The sequence below is a fragment of the Canis lupus genome, chromosome 5 (assembly GCF_011100685.1).
Source record: "Canis lupus familiaris isolate Mischka breed German Shepherd chromosome 5, alternate assembly UU_Cfam_GSD_1.0, whole genome shotgun sequence".
In the NCBI taxonomy this organism is placed as follows: Eukaryota; Metazoa; Chordata; class Mammalia; order Carnivora; family Canidae; genus Canis; species Canis lupus.
This window is the reverse complement of record NC_049226.1, coordinates 81,929,345-81,947,758: the sequence shown is the minus strand read 5'-3', so window position 1 is coordinate 81,947,758 and position 18,414 is coordinate 81,929,345. Positions and strand designations below refer to the sequence as shown.

Here is an 18,414-nt window from a genome sequence, read left to right as displayed (position 1 = left end):
TAGATTTCCCTCTTACTCTCCAGAGGCTGTGGTTGTCCTATATTTTCTCCTTAATTCTTCAGACCCTTCAGACCGTAGATTTTCTATAGGAGTTTAAGCATGGTCTGTGGCCTTCTCAGGTAAAAAGCCTTAATGAGAAACACATTTTTCCTTACTCGCTTCATAAATGTGTCAGTTTGCTTCCAGTAAGTGCTTTCTTTGGTTACCCTCCATGCTTTCAAGTCACTCTTTATGTTTCTTCCAGTTTGTAATTGTTATCTGCATGATAATAGGTCAGACAGGTGCTACTCTGCCATCAGATTGGGTAGGTGGAGTCTCCCTAAGTGCCAGGCTCTGTTTCTTTTATTTTCCTTCTTTTTTGTGGTTACTGTTTTTACCTCCAACACTTTCTTCAGCAATAATGAAGAATACCAGAGAAAGTCAAATAGCTCAGCCTGTTAAGTCAGTTGAAATTTTAAGTTGGTAACATACATAATAGGGTTTTGAGATTTTTCTTTTCTGCTAAAACAAACTGTCTCTGATTTTAAGAGCTTATTAGAGGAGCTTTCTGTAACCAGTCTTTTAAGTCTGGTCTGGATAGTTAATGTTGCATGGAGTACAGAATCAGCATTCATTTTGGTTTTTCACAGCATTCTACAAAGAAGGCTTTGCAAAATTGTTATTGTTCTAGCTATTTATACAAAAAAACAACCAAATCCTCATCTCTTTGTAACATATCCCAACATTCTATAATTCATAAACTAAAATTTGGAAGATTGTTCACTTATTACTTTTTCTTATTATCTTTTTGAAATAACATTTTATGTATCAATAATATATGTTATAGATATAATAGACTTACCATTGTAAGCTTATTGTAAGTACATGAATAATAAGTTGTATTTTTCCATTTTTTCTTCCTCCTTAGCTCCTGGGCTATAGTGAAAAGCCGATAAATCTACAGATGTTTATTGGAACAGCAGATGATCGATATTTACGACCTCACGCATTTTACCAGGTCCATCGAATCACTGGGAAGACTGTTGCTACTGCAAGTCAAGAGATAATAATTGCCAGCACAAAAGTTCTGGAAATTCCCCTTCTTCCTGAAAACAATATGTCAGCCAGGTATCTTGAAAAATACCTTCAAATGGATAGTTCTTTTTTTTTTTTTCTATAAAGCAACTTTCAGAAAAAATATATTTTTTTAATTCTTTTTTAGTACAGAAATGAAATATTCATTGTTCTAAATTAACTAATACTATGTAAGTAATCATAGTATATTTGCTAATAAGGTTAGGAGGAAATTTCCAGAAAAGAAATTCAATTTACCAAAAGTTTATGAACCATGTAATACCAGCCAAGCATTATGTTAAATGATAGAGAAAAATATATATGGACTTCTTGTAGTTGCTTGCAGTCTAGTAGAATAGACAATAAAGTAATAATTGCAGTACAATTATTATAATGTTAAATTTCCTTAAAGGACACTTTGACTCTATCTTCAGGTATACTGTTTGACTCGTTTCCAAACAAAATGAGGTGGCTAGCTTCGGAATGAGAATCCTTTAGAGTTTTGTTCAAGTTAGGATTATATGCAGGATATTATATGTTAGATTTTATGTTAGAAAATGCAGTTGCTTAAACATTAGATGCTTCGTTTGTTATTCCATAAAAAAAGGTACAGAGATAGGCATTTTAGGGCTAACACAACGGCTTCATAAGTCATTGGGGGGCCCCCTCTCTGTCTTTTCTTCCCTGCTATTTTAACACGCAACTTCTAGCCCCAAGATACAGGAACTCTAGCCATCACAACTGTAGTCCCAAAAGGAATAAGGAAGAAGGGATAAGAGGAAGGGTAAATGAAAACTTCCATCTGAGTTAGCCTCTTTATTTTTTAAGTAAGTTTGTGCCCTGTGTGGGGCTTAAAATCACAACCCTGAGGTCAAGTGTTGCATGCTCTACCATCTGAGCCAGCCAGGTACTCCCGAGTTAGCCACTTTATTTTTTTTTAAAGCTTGATTGATTGATTGATTTATGATAGACACAGAGAGAGAGAGAGAGAGGGAGAAGCAGGCGAGAGAGAGAGAGAGAGAGAGAGAGAGGCAGAGACACAGGCAGAGAGAGAAGCAGGCTCCATGCCAGGAGCCCGATGTGGGACTCGATCCCGGGACTCCAGGATCGCGCCCTGGGCCAAAGGCAGGCGCCAAACCGCTGAGCCACCCAGGGATCCCCGAGTTAGCCACTTTAAAGAGCTTGTTACAGAAACCTATGCAACACATCTCATTATTCATCCTTGTATATATACAAGAAACATCTGGGATTTTTGTTTTGTTTTGTTTTTACCTGAGTATATTACTACCTCTAACAACATAGGGACCTATTACCAAGAAAAAAAGAGGAAAAAGAAATTTATTTTTTTATTTTTATTATTTTTTTAAGATTTTATTTATTTATTCATCACAGAGAGAGAGAGAGGCAGAGACACAGGCAGAGGGAGAAGCAGGCTCCATGCAGGCCTGACATGGGACTCGATCTCGGGTCTCCAGGATCACAACGCATGCTGAAGGCGGCGCTAAACCGCTGAACCACCAGGGCTGCCCGGAAAAGGAAATTTAATTTTAATTTGTCACAACTAGGTGTTTGAAACTTACAGTCAGGTTTGTCACGATTGTTTCAAACTACGTTATGGACCTTTCTTAAAATGGCAGTAACATCTGTCCCAGGCTATTATTGTAATAACAGTTATATAAAATAAGATTTTGGTCTCTAGCTCTCTTCCTTTAAATTCATATTTAAATAACTTTTTGAGTGAACCGAATATACCCTTGAAGGCATAGCAATTTGTGATATAATTCTATCATTATAAAATAAGAATTGCCTTAAGAAATAACTTATCTTGGGGTGCCTGGGTGGCTCATTCAGTTTAGTGTCCAGTTCTTGATTTCAGCTTTGGTCATGGGATCGAGCCCCACATTGGACTCCACACACAGTGCAGAATTTGCTTGTCCTTTTTCCTCTGCGCCTCTCCATGTACACATGCTTTCTCTAAAATTAATAAAATCTTTTTAAAAAGGGGACGAGGAAAAGAAAGAATTTATGTGTTTACCTACTTCTTTTTTCTTATTACCTACTTCTTACCAGAAAAGACAAGTTAATATAAATTGAGATAAAACCTTATTTTTATCTACTTTGTTCACATAGACAGTACGCAAGAACCCAACTCAGTTCTCTGCCTCCAGACATCCTATTTGACACATTTTCAAATAAGGTGAGGTGGTCAATGAGAACTGAATGAGAATGCATGCATGTAGACTTCTTCCCTTTTATTCTGGAATATTACTTTTTCATTTGGCATCAAAAGCGTATGACTAAACAGTTGCAGTAGCTGCCAGGGTGAATTTAAAACAGTTTTGAATAGAGAATCTAGAAATGGCCCCTCAACTCTATGGTCAACTAATAAATTCGACAAAGCAGGAAAGACTATCCACTGGAAAAAAAGACAGTCTCTTCAATAAATGGTGCTGGGAAAATTGAACAGCCACATGCAAAAGAATGAAACTAGACCATTCTCTTACACCATACACAAAGATAAACTCAAAATGGATGAAAGATCTAAATGTGAGACAAGAATCCATCAAACTCCTAGAGGAGAACACAGGCAACACCCTTTTTGAACTCAGCCACAGTAACTTCTTGCAAGATACATCTATGAAGGCAAGGGAAACAAAAGCAAAAATGAATTATGGGACTTAATCAGGATAAAAAGCTTCTGCCCAGCAAAAGAAACAGTCAACAAAACTCAAAGACAACCTACAGAATGGGAGAAGATATTTGCAAATGACGTATCAGATAAAGGGCCTAGTACTCAAGATCTATAAAGAATTTATTAAACTCAACAGCAAAGAAAGAAACAATCCAATCATGAAATGGGCAAAAGACATGAACAGAAATCTCACAGAGGAAGACATAGACATGGCCAACAAGCACATGGGAAAATGCTCCTCATCACTAGCCATCAGGGAAATACAAATCAAAACCACAATGAGATACCAGCTCACACCAGTGAGAATGGGGAAAATTAACAGGACAGTAAACAACAAATGTTGGAGAGGATGTGGAGAGAGGGGAACCCTCTTGCACTGTTGGTGGGAATGTGAACTGGTGCAGCCACTCTGGAAAACTGTGTGGAGATTCCTCAAAGAGTTAAAAATAGAGCTGCCCTACGACCCAGCAATTGCACTGCTGGGGATTTACCCCAAAGATACAGATGCAGTGAAATGCCAGGACATCTGCACCCCAATGTTTATAGCAGCAACGTTCCCAATAGCCAAACTGTGGAAGGAGCCTCGGTGTCCATCAACAGATGAATGGATAAAGAAGCTGTGGTCTATGTATACAATGGAATATTCCTCAGCCATTAGAAATGACAAACACCCACCATTTGCTTCGATGTGGATGGAACTGGCAGGTATTATGCTGAGTGAAATAAGTCAATCGGAGAAGTACAAACATTATATAGTCTCATTCATTTGGGGAATATAAAAAATAGTGAAAGGGAATAAAGGGGAAAGGAGTGAAAATATCAGTGAGGATGACAGAACATGAGAGACTCCTAACTCTGGGAAACAAACAAGGGGTAGTGGAAAGCGAGGTGGGTGGGGGGACGGGGGGACTGGGTGACAGGCACTGAGGGGGGCACTTGACAGGATGAGCACCTGGGTATGCTATATGTTGGGAAATTGAACTCCAATAAAAAAATAAGAAAGAAACAACAGGTGTCTAATAAAAAGTATCTTGAATCTAAAAATAAAAATAAAACAGTTTTGAACCATCTTTTTTTAAGAACTCATAAAACTGATCCCTACAAGATAGTTTACAGGCCATGTTACCACATTCATTCTTCTGGATATTACAGGCACTAGACTTGAATCTAGTTAAATAGAAAGTTACCAGAAGCTTCTTATGCCTTTTAACTTTGAAGGATTAAGAAATATATGAATAACTTTACACCAAAAACAAAAAGAAAAAAAAAGAAATATATGAATAACTTCATAATCTGAAAAAACAGTATTAAAGTACTGTCTCTTAGGTTAGTCACATATACATACCCACAGAAACTTTTCAAGTTAAAGGGGAAAAGCTGGGGCAGCCCAGGTGGCTCAGTGGTTTAGCACCTGCCTTTGGCCCAGGGTGTGATCCTGGAGTCCTGGAATTGAGTCCCTTGTCAGGCTCCCTTCATGGAGCCTGCTTCTCCCTCTGCCTGTGTCTGCCTCTCTCTCTCTGTGTGTCTCTCATGAATAAATAAATAAAATCTTAAAAATAAATAAATAAAGGGGAAAAGCCGGTATTTCCTGATAACATGATAGATTTTGCTTTACCCAACAAGGAGAGACCTATAAAAACTTTATCACATTTATTTTTTTGCCTTGGCTTCCAGAAGTTCACAGTCAAGTTCAGTTATAGTAATTCTAGTAATTTGTATAACCCTAGATTTGGAATACATTTGCTGTTCCTTCTATTTAAATTTTTTTCTATTTTTCCTTGACCTTATTTGTATTTATATTGTAAAATCCCTCATCCTTTCTAAAAATAATGTATAAATCAATAAATTAAAGAAGAAAGTGTGGGTACCTGGGTGATTGAGTCGGCTGAGCATTTGCCTTGGGCTTGGGTCATGATCCCAAGGCCCTGGGATGGAGTCCCACCCATATCAGCCTCCCTGCTTAGCAGGGTGTCTGCTTCTCCTTCTGCCCTTCCCCCCTGCTCATGATCTCTTTCTCAAATAAAATTTAAAAAAAAATTAAAAGAGTATAGAAGTTTCTAAAATTTTCAAGAAATTGGGAAAGCTTCACATATCAAATAAGTAGCTAGGAGGGGTGCCTTGGTGACTCAGTTGGTTAAGCATCTAACTCTTGATTTTCGCTCAGTTCATGTTCTTGGTTGAGATTGAGGCCTGCGTCAGGCTCCATGCTCAGTGGGGTGTCTGCTTGAGATTCTCTTTCTCTCTTTCTCTCTGTCAAATAAATAAATCTTAAAAACAAAATAAAACAGAAGAACCAACTTGGAAGCTACCCAAACCTAAGGAAACTCTTCCATGTATCTTAGATAATAGAGTAGCTAATGATGAATGAGCCTTTTTTATGTAACAACTAATTATAAGGATAAGCTACAGTTACTGAATGTAGTGTAGTGTCACATAATGGTAGATAAAAAATTTATGAATGATAGATAAGACCATTGTTCAAAGTAATTTATGCATAAGTGAGTTATAGGTATGTATTCAATGACTCTAAAAGCAGTAAGATGGGAGAAGGTTGGTAGATAGTCCTCTTTGTTTTGCCTATTGTCTCACAGTCATGGTCATGTCAATACTATCTTGGATGTATAAGACCCTTTATTTAAGACCATTATACTAACCCATTGCTGTAAGCCACCCTACAAGGTACTTTAAATATAGGATGCCAGTATTCATTGCCTTATCCTATTTGTAACTCCTTGTTTTTAAAACTAGATGCATATGGATATGGCAGCTTTGTACTCTGATCTAAAATATAGTTATACTTGGGAGGTGCCTCGGTAGCTCAGATAGTTAAGCCTCCAACTTTTGATTTCTGCTCAGGTGATCTCAGGGTGGGGAGATCAAACCCCATGTCAGGCTACACCCTAAGCAGAGTCTTCTCTTATCAGTCTCCCTCTACACCCTCTCCCTGCTTGTGCTGCTCTCTCTCAAAAGAAAAAAAGAAAAAACTTAATAAAAACCCTGATATAAATAAAATATAGTCATACTTTTAAACAGAATTAATAGTTTTTATTTCTCTGTATATTTCTTACCCAAAGTTTTAAGATTGTCATTTTTCATATTCTTATTCCAAACTTCCGAACCTTCTTCTAGATACTTAGGTCTCTGATAAACTACCTTCCCAGGGGTCATGAGTGGCTCAGTCAGTAGAGCATGTGACTCTTGATCTCTTGATTCCAGGGTTCTGAGTTTGAGCCCCGTGATGAGGATAGAGTTTACAATGAATGAATGAACAAAAAAATAAAACTTCCCTCAAAACTCAATACAATGGATGATCTCTGGTATTTCCCCTTAAAGACTCACGTTGGCATATTAACATGAATAATCACTACCTGATATAATTTGATCAGTACTGCTTTGATCTAAAGTACAAGGTTTGGGTGCCTGGGTGGCTCAGTAGTTGAACCTCTGCCTTTGGCTCAGCTAGTGATCCCAGGGCCTGGGATCGAGTTCCGCATCAGGCTACTCACAGGGAGCCTGCTTCTCCCTCTGCCTATTTCTCTGCTTCTCTCTGTGTGTCTCATGAATAAATAAATAAAACCTTTAAGAAGAAATAAAATGCAGATGTTTAATATTAAATATAATTATTATCCATAAATGGCAAATACTTACTTTCAAAAGTGTTTCCTTTTTTTTGGAAATTTCTTCTCCTTTGTCTTTCTGAAAATGAAAATATTCATCCTTTTGGAATTCTTTCTTGTGCTTTACTGGTTTTTACCTTGATTACCTAGTTCTATAACACATACTGTCCTCATAGCAACTGGTGCAGCCTCCAGGCAGTGAACACTAGAGTTGGGACTGTTGGTAGATAAAGCAAAAGAATGAAAAGGAATACCATAAGAGAGAGTAAACTTTAACTAGAATGTTGATTATTGGGATGCTTGCGTGGCTCAGCGGTTGAGGGTCTGCCTTTGGCTCAGGGCATGATCCTGGAGTCCAGGGATCAAGTCCCACATTGGGCCTCTGTGTAGAGTCTGCTTCTCCCTGTGCCTGTGTCTCTGCCTCTCTCTCTTTGCGTCTCTTATGAATAAATAAAATCTTAAAAAAAAATGTTGTTTATTAGTTATCCTTTTTCATTCTTTCAAAATGTGACTACAAACATATATTGTAGATATGTCGTTTCTTACCCTGTGTGTGTCAAGCAGCCAGCCATACACAAGTCATAAATTTGGAAGATAATGAAATATTAGATCTTAAATGTCAAAAGTTTAGTTTTTTTTTTAAGATTTTATTTATTCATGAGAGAGAGACACACACACACAGAGGCAGAGACACAGGCAGAGGGAGGAGAAGCAGGCTCTGTGCAGGGAACCTGATGTGGGACTCGATCCCGGACTCCAGGATCATGCCCTGAGCCCAAGGAAGCCACCAAACTGCTGAGCCACCCAGGGATCCCCTCAAAACTTTAATCTTATATGTGCATACTTTAGAAATGAAAGAATCTTAGTCTGATGGATTGTTTTGACTAGCTAACGTCTCCAGAAAAGTCTAAATATCCTATTAAGTGACTGATTTGTAGTCCTACAAATGAATCTTTTCTGCCCTGGTTACTTATATAAAATTAAACGGTCTTTTAAAAAAAAACAAAAACAAAAACAAAAACGGTCTTTTTAGTGGTGCCTGGGTGGCTCGGTCAATTAAGTGTCTGTCTTCTGCTCAGGTCATGATCCCAGGGTCCTGAGATTGAGCCCCATATTGGGCTCCCTGCTCAGCAGGGAGTCTGCTTTTCCCTTTCCCTTTGCCTTTGTACCTGTCCCCCCTACCTGGTGCTCTTGCGCTCCTTTTCTCTCAAATAAATAAGTAAAAATTAAAAAAAACAAACAGCCTTTTTACTTTGTATTTCACTTAACCTAGTTCTGTAAAGCAAGCCACTCTAATATCTAATGGCCCAACATAATAACTGTTCTGGGCACCAGGGTGGCTGAGTCAGTTAAGTGTCTGCCTTCAGCTTTGGCCATAATCCTGAGGTCCTAGAATTGAGCCCCACATCGGGCTTCTTGTTTGGCGGGGAGCTTGTTTCTCCCTCTGCCTGCTGCTCCTTCTGCTTGTACTCTCTCTCTTTCTGTCAAATAAATAAAGTCTTTTAAAAATAAATAAATGAGGTTTACTTTATTAAAAAAAAAACCCACAAAGTAATAACTGTTCAATGTTTTCCTGATTCTTACGGTTGGCTGGACTCAGTTGGTCCATTCATGTGGTGTCGGCTAGGATTACTCCTGCTCCCGAATCCAGCTTGCTAGTTGGGACTTCATGGTGGCTCAGGGCTCCAAGAGAGCAAAAGTGGAAGTTGTGAGGCTTAAGTGTTGGCCTCATAATTTACACTGCATCAGTTAGTTAGTTACATTGTTTGTCAAAGCAAATCATAAGGCCAGCTTTCAAGGAGAAGGTACATAGGTACTCCACCTCTTAATAAGAGAAGCAATATTCAGGTACAGGAATGAGGAAGAATTATTAACAGCCATCTTTTTGGACAGTCTACCACACTTACTATTAAACATTTGTCATTCAAAACACTTATAATCTAAAAAAAACAAAACAAAAACAAAAAAACTTTTAATCTCAAAATAGGAGAAAATGCAATCATGTCTTTTTTTTTTTTTTCTTAAGTGGTCTCCATGCCCAACACAGGGCTTAAACTCATGACCCAGAGTGTAAGACCTGAGCTAAGATCAAGAGTTGGATGCTTAACCAGCTGAGCCACCCAGACCCCATACATCTTTCTTTTTTGACCTGATTTTAGGTAGTGATAGTTCTTCTATGCCAAGTTGACCTGAGTTGTTGAGGACCACTAAATATCAGTAAGCAAGCAAATAAAATTTGTGTATTTTTCTCCCTAGTATTGACTGTGCAGGTATTTTGAAACTCCGCAATTCAGATATAGAACTTCGAAAAGGAGAAACTGATATTGGCAGAAAGAATACAAGAGTACGTCTCGTGTTTCGTGTGCACATCCCACAGCCCAATGGAAAAGTCCTTTCTCTGCAGACAGCTTCGATACCTGTTGAGTGCTGTAAGTGAGCTTGTGGTGATGTTTTCAGATTTTGTTTATAATAGGCCATTTTCTGTTTTGCATATAATGTAATATTTGGATCACAAGTATAAACTGAGGCACAGAGACTAGATAGCTGATGTGATTTTCTTATATGGAAATAAGCTACGTGTTTAGGTGGGAGGAATACTGATCTTGGATTTATAAAATGGGTTCTCATGACAATTTGACCATAGGTAGCTGTGGGACTATAAACAACTTCTCTTGACCACAGTTTTCTTATCTGTAAATATCTGTAAATGAGGTAGTTGGGCTTGATGACACCTAAGGACCAACTGAAACTATAGTTCTTGGGCAGCCAGGGTAGCTCAGTGGTTTAGCCCTGCCTTCAGTCCGGGGTGTGATCCTGGAGACTTGGGATCAAGTCCCACATCGGGCTCCCTGTATGGAGCCTGCTTCTCCCTCTGCCTGTGTCTCTGCCTCTGTGTGTCTCTCATGAATAAATAAAATCTTAAAAAAAAGAAACTATAGTTCTCATATTAAGTATCCCTTGGTCACCTTTGTTTCGTTAAAATGTGAGCCTTCTTGTTAGAATATGCCTATCTCTGTAAACTGACTCCTCAGCTAAAGACTTAAAGGATTTTATTTTTTGGTTGGTTGGTTTTATCATTAATCTACTCAAAACATCAGATTGAGAAAGTGAATGCTTTTCCCCCTAATTTACAAAGGCAGGAAATGAGAACAGGCCCTAGAACCTGGTCCCTGCTCAAGTCCTGGAGAACTATGGACCTCTGGCAGGTTAGCTGTTAGGACTGAAATTTTGAGACTGCTGTTCAGATGTTTAGGGCATAGTCTTAGAAGTGTTCTAATCTCAGGGATCCCTGGGTGGCGCAGCGGTTTGGCGCCTGCCTTTGGCCCAGGGCGCGATCCTGGAGACCCGGGATCGAATCCCACATCGGGCTCCCGGTGCATGGAGCCTGCTTCTCCCTCTGCCTGTGTCTCTGCCTCTCTCTCTCTCTCTCTGTAACTATCATAAATAAATAAAAAAATTTAAAAAAAAAAATTTAAAAAAAAAAAAAAAAAAAAGAAGTGTTCTAATCTCATGTCTTAATTTTGTGTAGGAGGAAACAGGCACAAGTATCTGACGTACTCATTCAATCTTATTTGCTTCTTGGTGACAGAGCTGTGCCTAGAACATAGGTTTTCTTAGTGCTCTTTCAGTTATATCATTTTATTTCTGTCAAACACATGTATTAATATGAGGTCAAACCTACTATATTACCTTTCTGTGCTCCTTTTGCTGTTTGTTGAATTGGACTATTACTTTATTATTTCCCACTTGACCGTGGGTATCACTGAGAAAATCCATGGTAATAGAATTAACTGTAAAAGCAGTTTTGTATTAATTTTTAATAAACAATACAGACACATGCTACAAAATTCAAAAAGAATATAGAGTGGAAAGCAAATTACCAAGTTAACTGTTTCCCCTTCTTGGAAGCAGCTGTCATTACCAATGTTTTTATTATCATGCCAGACTATTCTATGCCTACATAAACATATATGTCTCTTTTTTAGCAAAGTTAATTTAAATAATTTAAGTTCATAGAGTAATTTGAATTTTTGAGATGAAGTTATTCTAAAATTATTTTCTTTTTTCTTTTAGTTTATTAAATTAATATGTGACTGTTGAGAATATAAAAATGCAGAGTGGTACAAAGTAGTATGAAAATCTTTTCGTAATATCACTAATCTCACAGAGTCACTATTAACCTTTCTTTGGACTTTCTTTTTTTGTCTTTACATATATATGTATGTATGTGTATATATATGTGTGTGTGTGTGTGTGTGTGTGTATATATATAAAATTTAGTTGAGCTTACCTGCTTTTTATGACTGCCATTTGTTGAACACATTTTTGCTGTTACTTTGAATGCTGTCATGGTGGCTAGTTTCCATCATAAATATCTAAAACTTGAATTAGTCTGCCTCTTAGGCCAGTCCGTGCTTGTTTTCATGCCCCTTCTCTGTGAGCCATTTTCTGAGATCTAGATTAGTGCTCAGTACTTTCTAAGTGGTAGTTAATCCTAAGTCCCAGACCTATCTCCTAAGAAAAGGGTCTGTTTTAACATTCTCTTTGAATGGGGCAGTGATCCCAATTCACATACATTTTGTGGCTTGGTATAAATATTTGGGACAGGGAAGAGCCATAGTGAACTGTGAATGTGTGCTTCCCAAAGGCATTCAAGTTTAAATTTCTTTAAAATATGTTCTAGCCAAACAAAACATAAGCTGACCTTCAAAGCCACCAATTTTCCACCCACGAAGTAGAACTAAAAGTAGACCTGTTTTCCAGCTGTGAAGAAGAGTGCATAATCCACACTTTGTTTTGTTTGTTTTGATCCAGAGAGAAACCTAATTAGGCATTGGGCAAGAAGAAACCCTTAGTGAACCTAAGCAATCATAAGAAGTATAATCTGTAGCTTAAAGCTCAGTTTAAAAAAAAAAGAAAAGAAAGAAAGAAAAAAAAGAAAACCCAGAAATAGGATCTCCACAAAATATAACAACTGGAAATCAGTCAGTATGAGAGAAAGGCAAAAAAAATACATATATATGAGAGAAAGGTGACCAAGGTCACTTTATAAAAGTTGAAATTTAAAGAATGACCCTAAGGCATTAAGAAAAATTATGTTCTCATACTTTGGGAAGGAAGAGTGTAGTACACTGTAGAAACATTTACTTCCATTTTTAAAAATTCAGGATGTACTTCAGTTACTTAGCAAATTGCCCAAAATGGAATCCTGTTGTCTCACGGTGGTGATGTAGATATTTTCTTGATGAAAGAGCTAATTCGCATTTGTCCTTTAGAAACTTGTCTTCTTTTAATTGTATGAAATATAATTATATGTTTGAATTAATTTGCTTTAGATTTACCAATTTTAACAGTTGTAGGAAAGAAATGTACTGAAGATATAAGCTAAAGGGAGAAAAGTGGATGAAATTAGTATTTTGGAGTCAATATGAAGTTGCAGGCATTGATTAATTTTTCTCTTTTGGTTTCTTTACAGTTGTGAGAAAATTATTTAGAAATCACACAAGTCTAATAAATCTGTTTTGTTTTCTAAATAATAGTGGATATTGCTACCATTATCTCAAACATTTAAAGCCCAAAGTTTGCTTCTCTTTATTTTTATTGTATAGTTTGAATTTGTCATTCATGTATGGAAGATTGTAAACTAATATTTTATCTCTTCTCAACTCTTAAAAAAAAAAAACAGCTCAGCGATCTGCTCAAGAACTTCCTCATATTGAGAAGTACAGTATCAACAGTTGTTCTGTAAATGGAGGTCATGAAATGATTGTGACTGGATCTAATTTTCTTCCAGAATCCAAAATCATTTTTCTTGAAAAAGGACAAGGTAAATAAGATTTGAGTTGATTGACCTCAAAATAAGGGGCAGAGGGCATAAAATGAATTACTCAGTTGTTTCATTAACATTAATCACAAAATAGTTTTCCTAAAGCTACAGACATCATTTACACAGTTTTTTTTTTTTGTAAGCCATACATTTCTTAAATTTTTATCTAAATGTTGAATTCTCATTAAAGATGTCTCAAAACTAGACGAACCCCCCAGTATTTCTACTCCTATACATACATATATTCAAGAGAATTGCCAATATGTTACATAGAAACTTAGATATAAATACTTATAAGAACGTTAGTCATCATAGCCAAAATAGATGAACAACCCAAATAATCATCAACTGTTACATGGATAAACAAATTGGGATCTATCCATACAGTGGGATATTTAGCCATAAAAAAACAATAAGGTACTGATACATAACACATGAATGAACCTTGAGAACATGGTAAGTGAAAGGGATCAGCATGCAGTGTCCAAAATCAGCATTCTATAGAGGCAGAAAGTGTATTAGCGGTTGCCTCAAGTTGGAGGGAGGTGTCAGTGGGGAGTGACTGCTAATTGGCATGGGGTTTCTGGAATTAGTGATGGTGATTGTACAGCTCTGTGAACATACTAAAGAACTTCTCACTTGTTACTTTAAAAGGGTGAATTTTATGTATTTTTTGCATAACTATATAAATTATTATATCTTCAATTTTGGAAATGTAGAAGAATCCTGTGACTATCAGGATGTTTGATTTAGCCCTTTTGAACATATTTAAAACATTTTTCTATCAAGCTCCTGGAGGACAAAAAGTAAAAAATAAAAAAAACAGTGCTTCCCCCATTTCACACAGTGTCCTAGGACCCTGTAGGGTGTTGGAGGTGTACCAACAAAACGAAACATTTTTCCATCAATATTCCTTCTCAGTTTTTTAAGCATTTTTTTTTTTTGCATTTTAAAAATTTAAATTCAGTGAATTAACATGTAATGTATTATTGATTTCAAAGGTAGAGCTCAGTGATTCATCAGTCTTATTTAACACCCAGTGCTCATTACATCACATGTTCTCAATGCCCATCACCCAGGTACTCCATCTGCCCTCCTGTCTCCCCTCCATTGAGCCTCAGTTTGTTTCCTATGATTAAAAGTCTCTTATGTTTTGTTTCCCTCTCTCACTTTCTTTGTCTTATTTTATTTTTTCCTCTCTTCCTCTGTTTTAAAATTGTGAAATACCTTTTTTATAAGAAGAAGATAACAGATATTTATATCTGTTACCCAGTTTAAGAAGTAGGACATTTATCTCTGAAGTTCCTCTTGAAACCCCTTTCCAGATGGATCCTATTCCTAAATCAGTTCATGCATTTCTTTATATAAAGTTTTATGTGTTTTCTCTGGTTTTGGACATGTTATAACATTGCATGTATTCTCCTGAAAATTGCTTTTTTCAGAGGTCAACAGTAATGTCTTAAGCTTGATCCATGTATGGCACCCCTGGGTGGCTCAGCTGTTGAGCGTCTGCCTTTGGCTCAGGGTGTGATCCTGGAGTCCTGGGATTGAGTCCCACATCGGGCTCCCTGCATGGAGCCTGCTTCTCCCTCTGCCTATGTCTCTGCCTCTCTCTCTCTGTCTCTCATGAATAAGTAAAATCTTAAAAAAAAAAAAAAAAAAAAAGATTGATCCATGTAACAAAAGATCTTTCATTTTTACTTCTATGTAGTTTCACTGTATAAACATGCCACAGTTTATTAACTGTTTTCTCACTGGATATTTGGGCTGTGTCTAGTTTTTGGCACTACCAAACAATAACAGTGCTGCTATAGTTCTTATCACCTGGTGGACATAGATAAGAATGTTGTAATTCTTAAATTTTGTTAATTTGGTAGATGTAAAATGGTATCTTGGACTTTGGATTTGAATTTGCCTGGTATTTATTGAGGATATTACAGGTCATTCACATATCCTTTTTTGTGTAGTATCTTCATGTTTTTGCCCATTTTTTTTTCCATTGAGTCAGTTTTCGTTTTCTTATTGCCTTATAGGATTCTTTCTGTGTTCTGGATATCAAAGTGATTTGGGGAAGTGCCTCATTTTTTCCTATTCCCCAAGTGTGTGTCATATAATTTCACCTTCCTTTGAACATGTAGCTGAGTTCATTTCTGAAACCTTCTGGGCAGAGGTTTTGTGGGACTCTTAATTTCTGCTATAATCCTATTTATGGGTACAGGGACCATTTAAGTTTATTTCTTCTTGAGGTAATTTTCTTGATTTATGTTTTTCCAGGTAAAAAGAAAAACCCTCAGTCTGTTTCTCCTTCACTCTCACAATGTTAACCACTGTCAAAACACTTTTTACACCACATGTGTGAGTTTCCCATATATCTACCAACTCGTTGACATGAACTGGGTGTTCTTAATTAAATTCAGTTCTGACAGTAACTGGAGTTAGCATAGACCCCACATGTTAAAGGCTCAGTCCCATAATACTGCCCCCCACTTCAAATGCTAATTGAAAGTGGAGGTGCCTAGGAGTCCACAACTTCTGCCTGACTTGGCTACAAATCAGAAGTTCCCATGACCCCTATCTTGGATTTGATCATTTGATAGAGCAGAACTCAGAGAAACACTTAACTTACGTTTACTAGTTGATAATATAACAACGGATATCATAAAGGATACAGATAAACATCCAAGTGGAAGAGATACATGGAGTAAGATATATATAGTGAGGGGTATGGAGCTTCTGTGTCCTCTGTGGACTTGCCCCTGTCCCAGCTCCTTTGATGTGTTTGGTGACCCAGAAGCTACCCAAACCCTTCAGTATTTGGAATTTTTATGGAGGCTTCACCACACAGGCTTGATTGATTATTCCATTTCCAGCCCCTCACCCCGGTCTGGGGAATGGAAGTAGGACTGAAAATTTCAAGCTTCTAATCATGGCTTGGTCTTTTTGGTGACCAGCCTCTATCCACGAGCCACCAGGAGTCCCTTCCTTAGAATAAGAGATAGTCCTATCACCCAGGAAATTCCAAGGGTTTTAAGACTTCTGTGTCAGAAACTGGAGTCAGAGATCAAATACAAGAACAAAAAGTACTCCTTGTGAGCTTCTTACCACTTTTTTAGGAGTTTTATGCCAGGAACCAGAGGTAGAAACCAATATATATTTTCCCTATTATTTCACAGTGGGATTTTATTTATTTCACCCAAGTTTTCAAATTTGTTGATATTAATCTGATTATAATACCGTGTTTCTGCATCTGGAATTCTATCCCTTTTAAAAAAATGTATTCCCGCTTTTATTTATTTGTACATCTCTGGTGTTTTAGTCAGTATTCCCAGAGTACTTTGGCTTTATTGATCTTTTCAGTTGTGTATTTGTTTCCTATTTCCCTAGTTTCTGTATTTTTTTTCCCCTTTTTTGGGGCTTAATATGTTTTTCTTTTTTAAAGATTTTATTCATGAGAGAGACACAGAGAGAGAGAGAGGGAGAGGGAGATAGAGGCAGAAACACAGGTAAAGGGAGAAGCAGGCTCCACACAGGGAGCCCGACATGGGACTTGATCCTGGGTCTCCAGGATCAGGCCCTGGGCCGAAGGCGGTACTAAACTGATGAGCCACCCGGGCTGCCCATGTTTCTTTTTCTTAATATCAGTGGTAATCTCATTCATTTTTCATCCTTTCATCTTTGTAAAACTTAAGTACTTAAGGCTATACATTACTTTCATTGCCTATCTCTTGTGATTTCAGTACCTGTTTTTCCACTTAGTATTTTTCTTGGAGTTTAAAATAAGTTTAAATTTTTTCATACTAAACTATTCCCGGGCAGCCCGGGTGGCCCAGCGATTTAGCACCACCTTCAGCCCGGGGTGTGATCCTGGGGCCCCGGGATTGAGTCCCCCGTCGGGCTCCCTGCATGGAGCCTGCTTCTCCCTCTGCCTGTGTCTGCCTCTCTGTGTGTCTGTCATGAATAAATAAATAAAATCTTTAAAAAAAATAAAAAAATTAAAATAAACTATTCCCTTTCCCTTGACTCTGTCATCCTCATAATGTATTTTATTTCTCTTTCATCATCCTCAAAAAAATTATCTTTCCCCTACCTTCATTTCCTTACCTCCTACTTATCTTTTGTATTCTACTATATTGAAATTATAACCTAAAATTTGGACAGTCAGCTATCCACTCTCCTTCTTGATACTGTTTTCTTTCTTGGCCTGTGTGATTTTATTTACCTTATTCTCGGCACATTTTTAACTGTCCTCATTCATCTTTTTTTATTATTATTATTATTAATTTTTCTGGCCCTTAAATATAGATGTTTCCCAAGGTTCTGTGGTTCAGCTTTTTCTTTTCATTATATTCCTTCATTCTAGGAAATCTCATCAACTAGCATATCTCTATCCATAGGCGCATTATTTTAAACTTCTAACATGTGCTTTAAAGTACCCACTAAAGGGCAGCCCCAGTGGCGCAGCGGTTTAGCGCCGCCTGCAGCCCAGGGTGTGATCCTGGAGACCCCGGGATCGAGTCCCACATCGGGCTCCCTGCATGGAGCCTGCTTCTCCCTCTGCCTGTGTCTCTGTCTCTCTCTCTAGCTGTGTCTCTATGAATAAATAAATAAAATCTTTAAAAAAAAAAAAAAAGTACCCACTAAATAGTGCATTAATGTCCCACTGATACTTAAAATATAAAAACATGTCAGACTTAACAAACCAGTTTATCTCACTGGGTCCCCCAACTTGATTTAATAATGTCACGTCTTCCTCTTCTTAGGCTGGAAACCATGTGTCTTTCTCCTTTAAAATACAGTTCCTTAAAAAAAAAAAAATACAGTTCCTTGAGCAGCCCCGGTGGCTCCGCAGTTTAGCACCGCCTTCAGCCTGGGGCATGATCCTGGAGACCTGGGATCAAGTCCCACATTGGGCTTCCTGCATGGAGCCTGCTTCTCCCTCTGCCTGTGTCTCTGCCTCTATCTGTGTCTCTCATGAATAAATAAATAAAATCTTAAGAAAAAACAAACTGTGAAACAGAACTGATACTCCTTGCAGACAGGGAGGCATGGGTCAGGATCAAAGGAGCTGGAAGGAATTTTTATTTTATTTTATTTTATTTTATTTTTATTTTATTTATTTTATATTTATTTTTTTATTTTTTTTATTTTTTAAGATTAAGTGCCACAGGGAGCCCGATGTGGCACTCGTTCCTGAACTGGGATCTCATCCTGAGCCAAAGAGATGC

The 18,414-nt window shown here is 37.5% G+C and overlaps 1 protein-coding gene across 6 annotated transcripts in view; it reads left to right on the top strand.

Moving 5' to 3' along the window:
- The window catches only part of NFATC3 (nuclear factor of activated T cells 3), a 139,304-nt gene that overhangs the window by 71,887 nt on the left and 49,003 nt on the right, over positions 1–18,414 (top strand). For all 6 annotated transcript variants that reach the window (XR_005360210.1, XM_038538522.1, XM_038538523.1 and 3 more), the window contains exons 4-6: positions 908–1,107; positions 9,619–9,791; positions 13,049–13,189. Coding sequence is in view for 5 of the 6 variants with exons in the window: in XM_038538522.1 (XP_038394450.1) it covers positions 908–1,107; positions 9,619–9,791; positions 13,049–13,189 (514 nt within the window). In the remaining variant the exon portion in view is untranslated. The remainder of the gene's footprint in view (positions 1–907; positions 1,108–9,618; positions 9,792–13,048; positions 13,190–18,414) is intronic.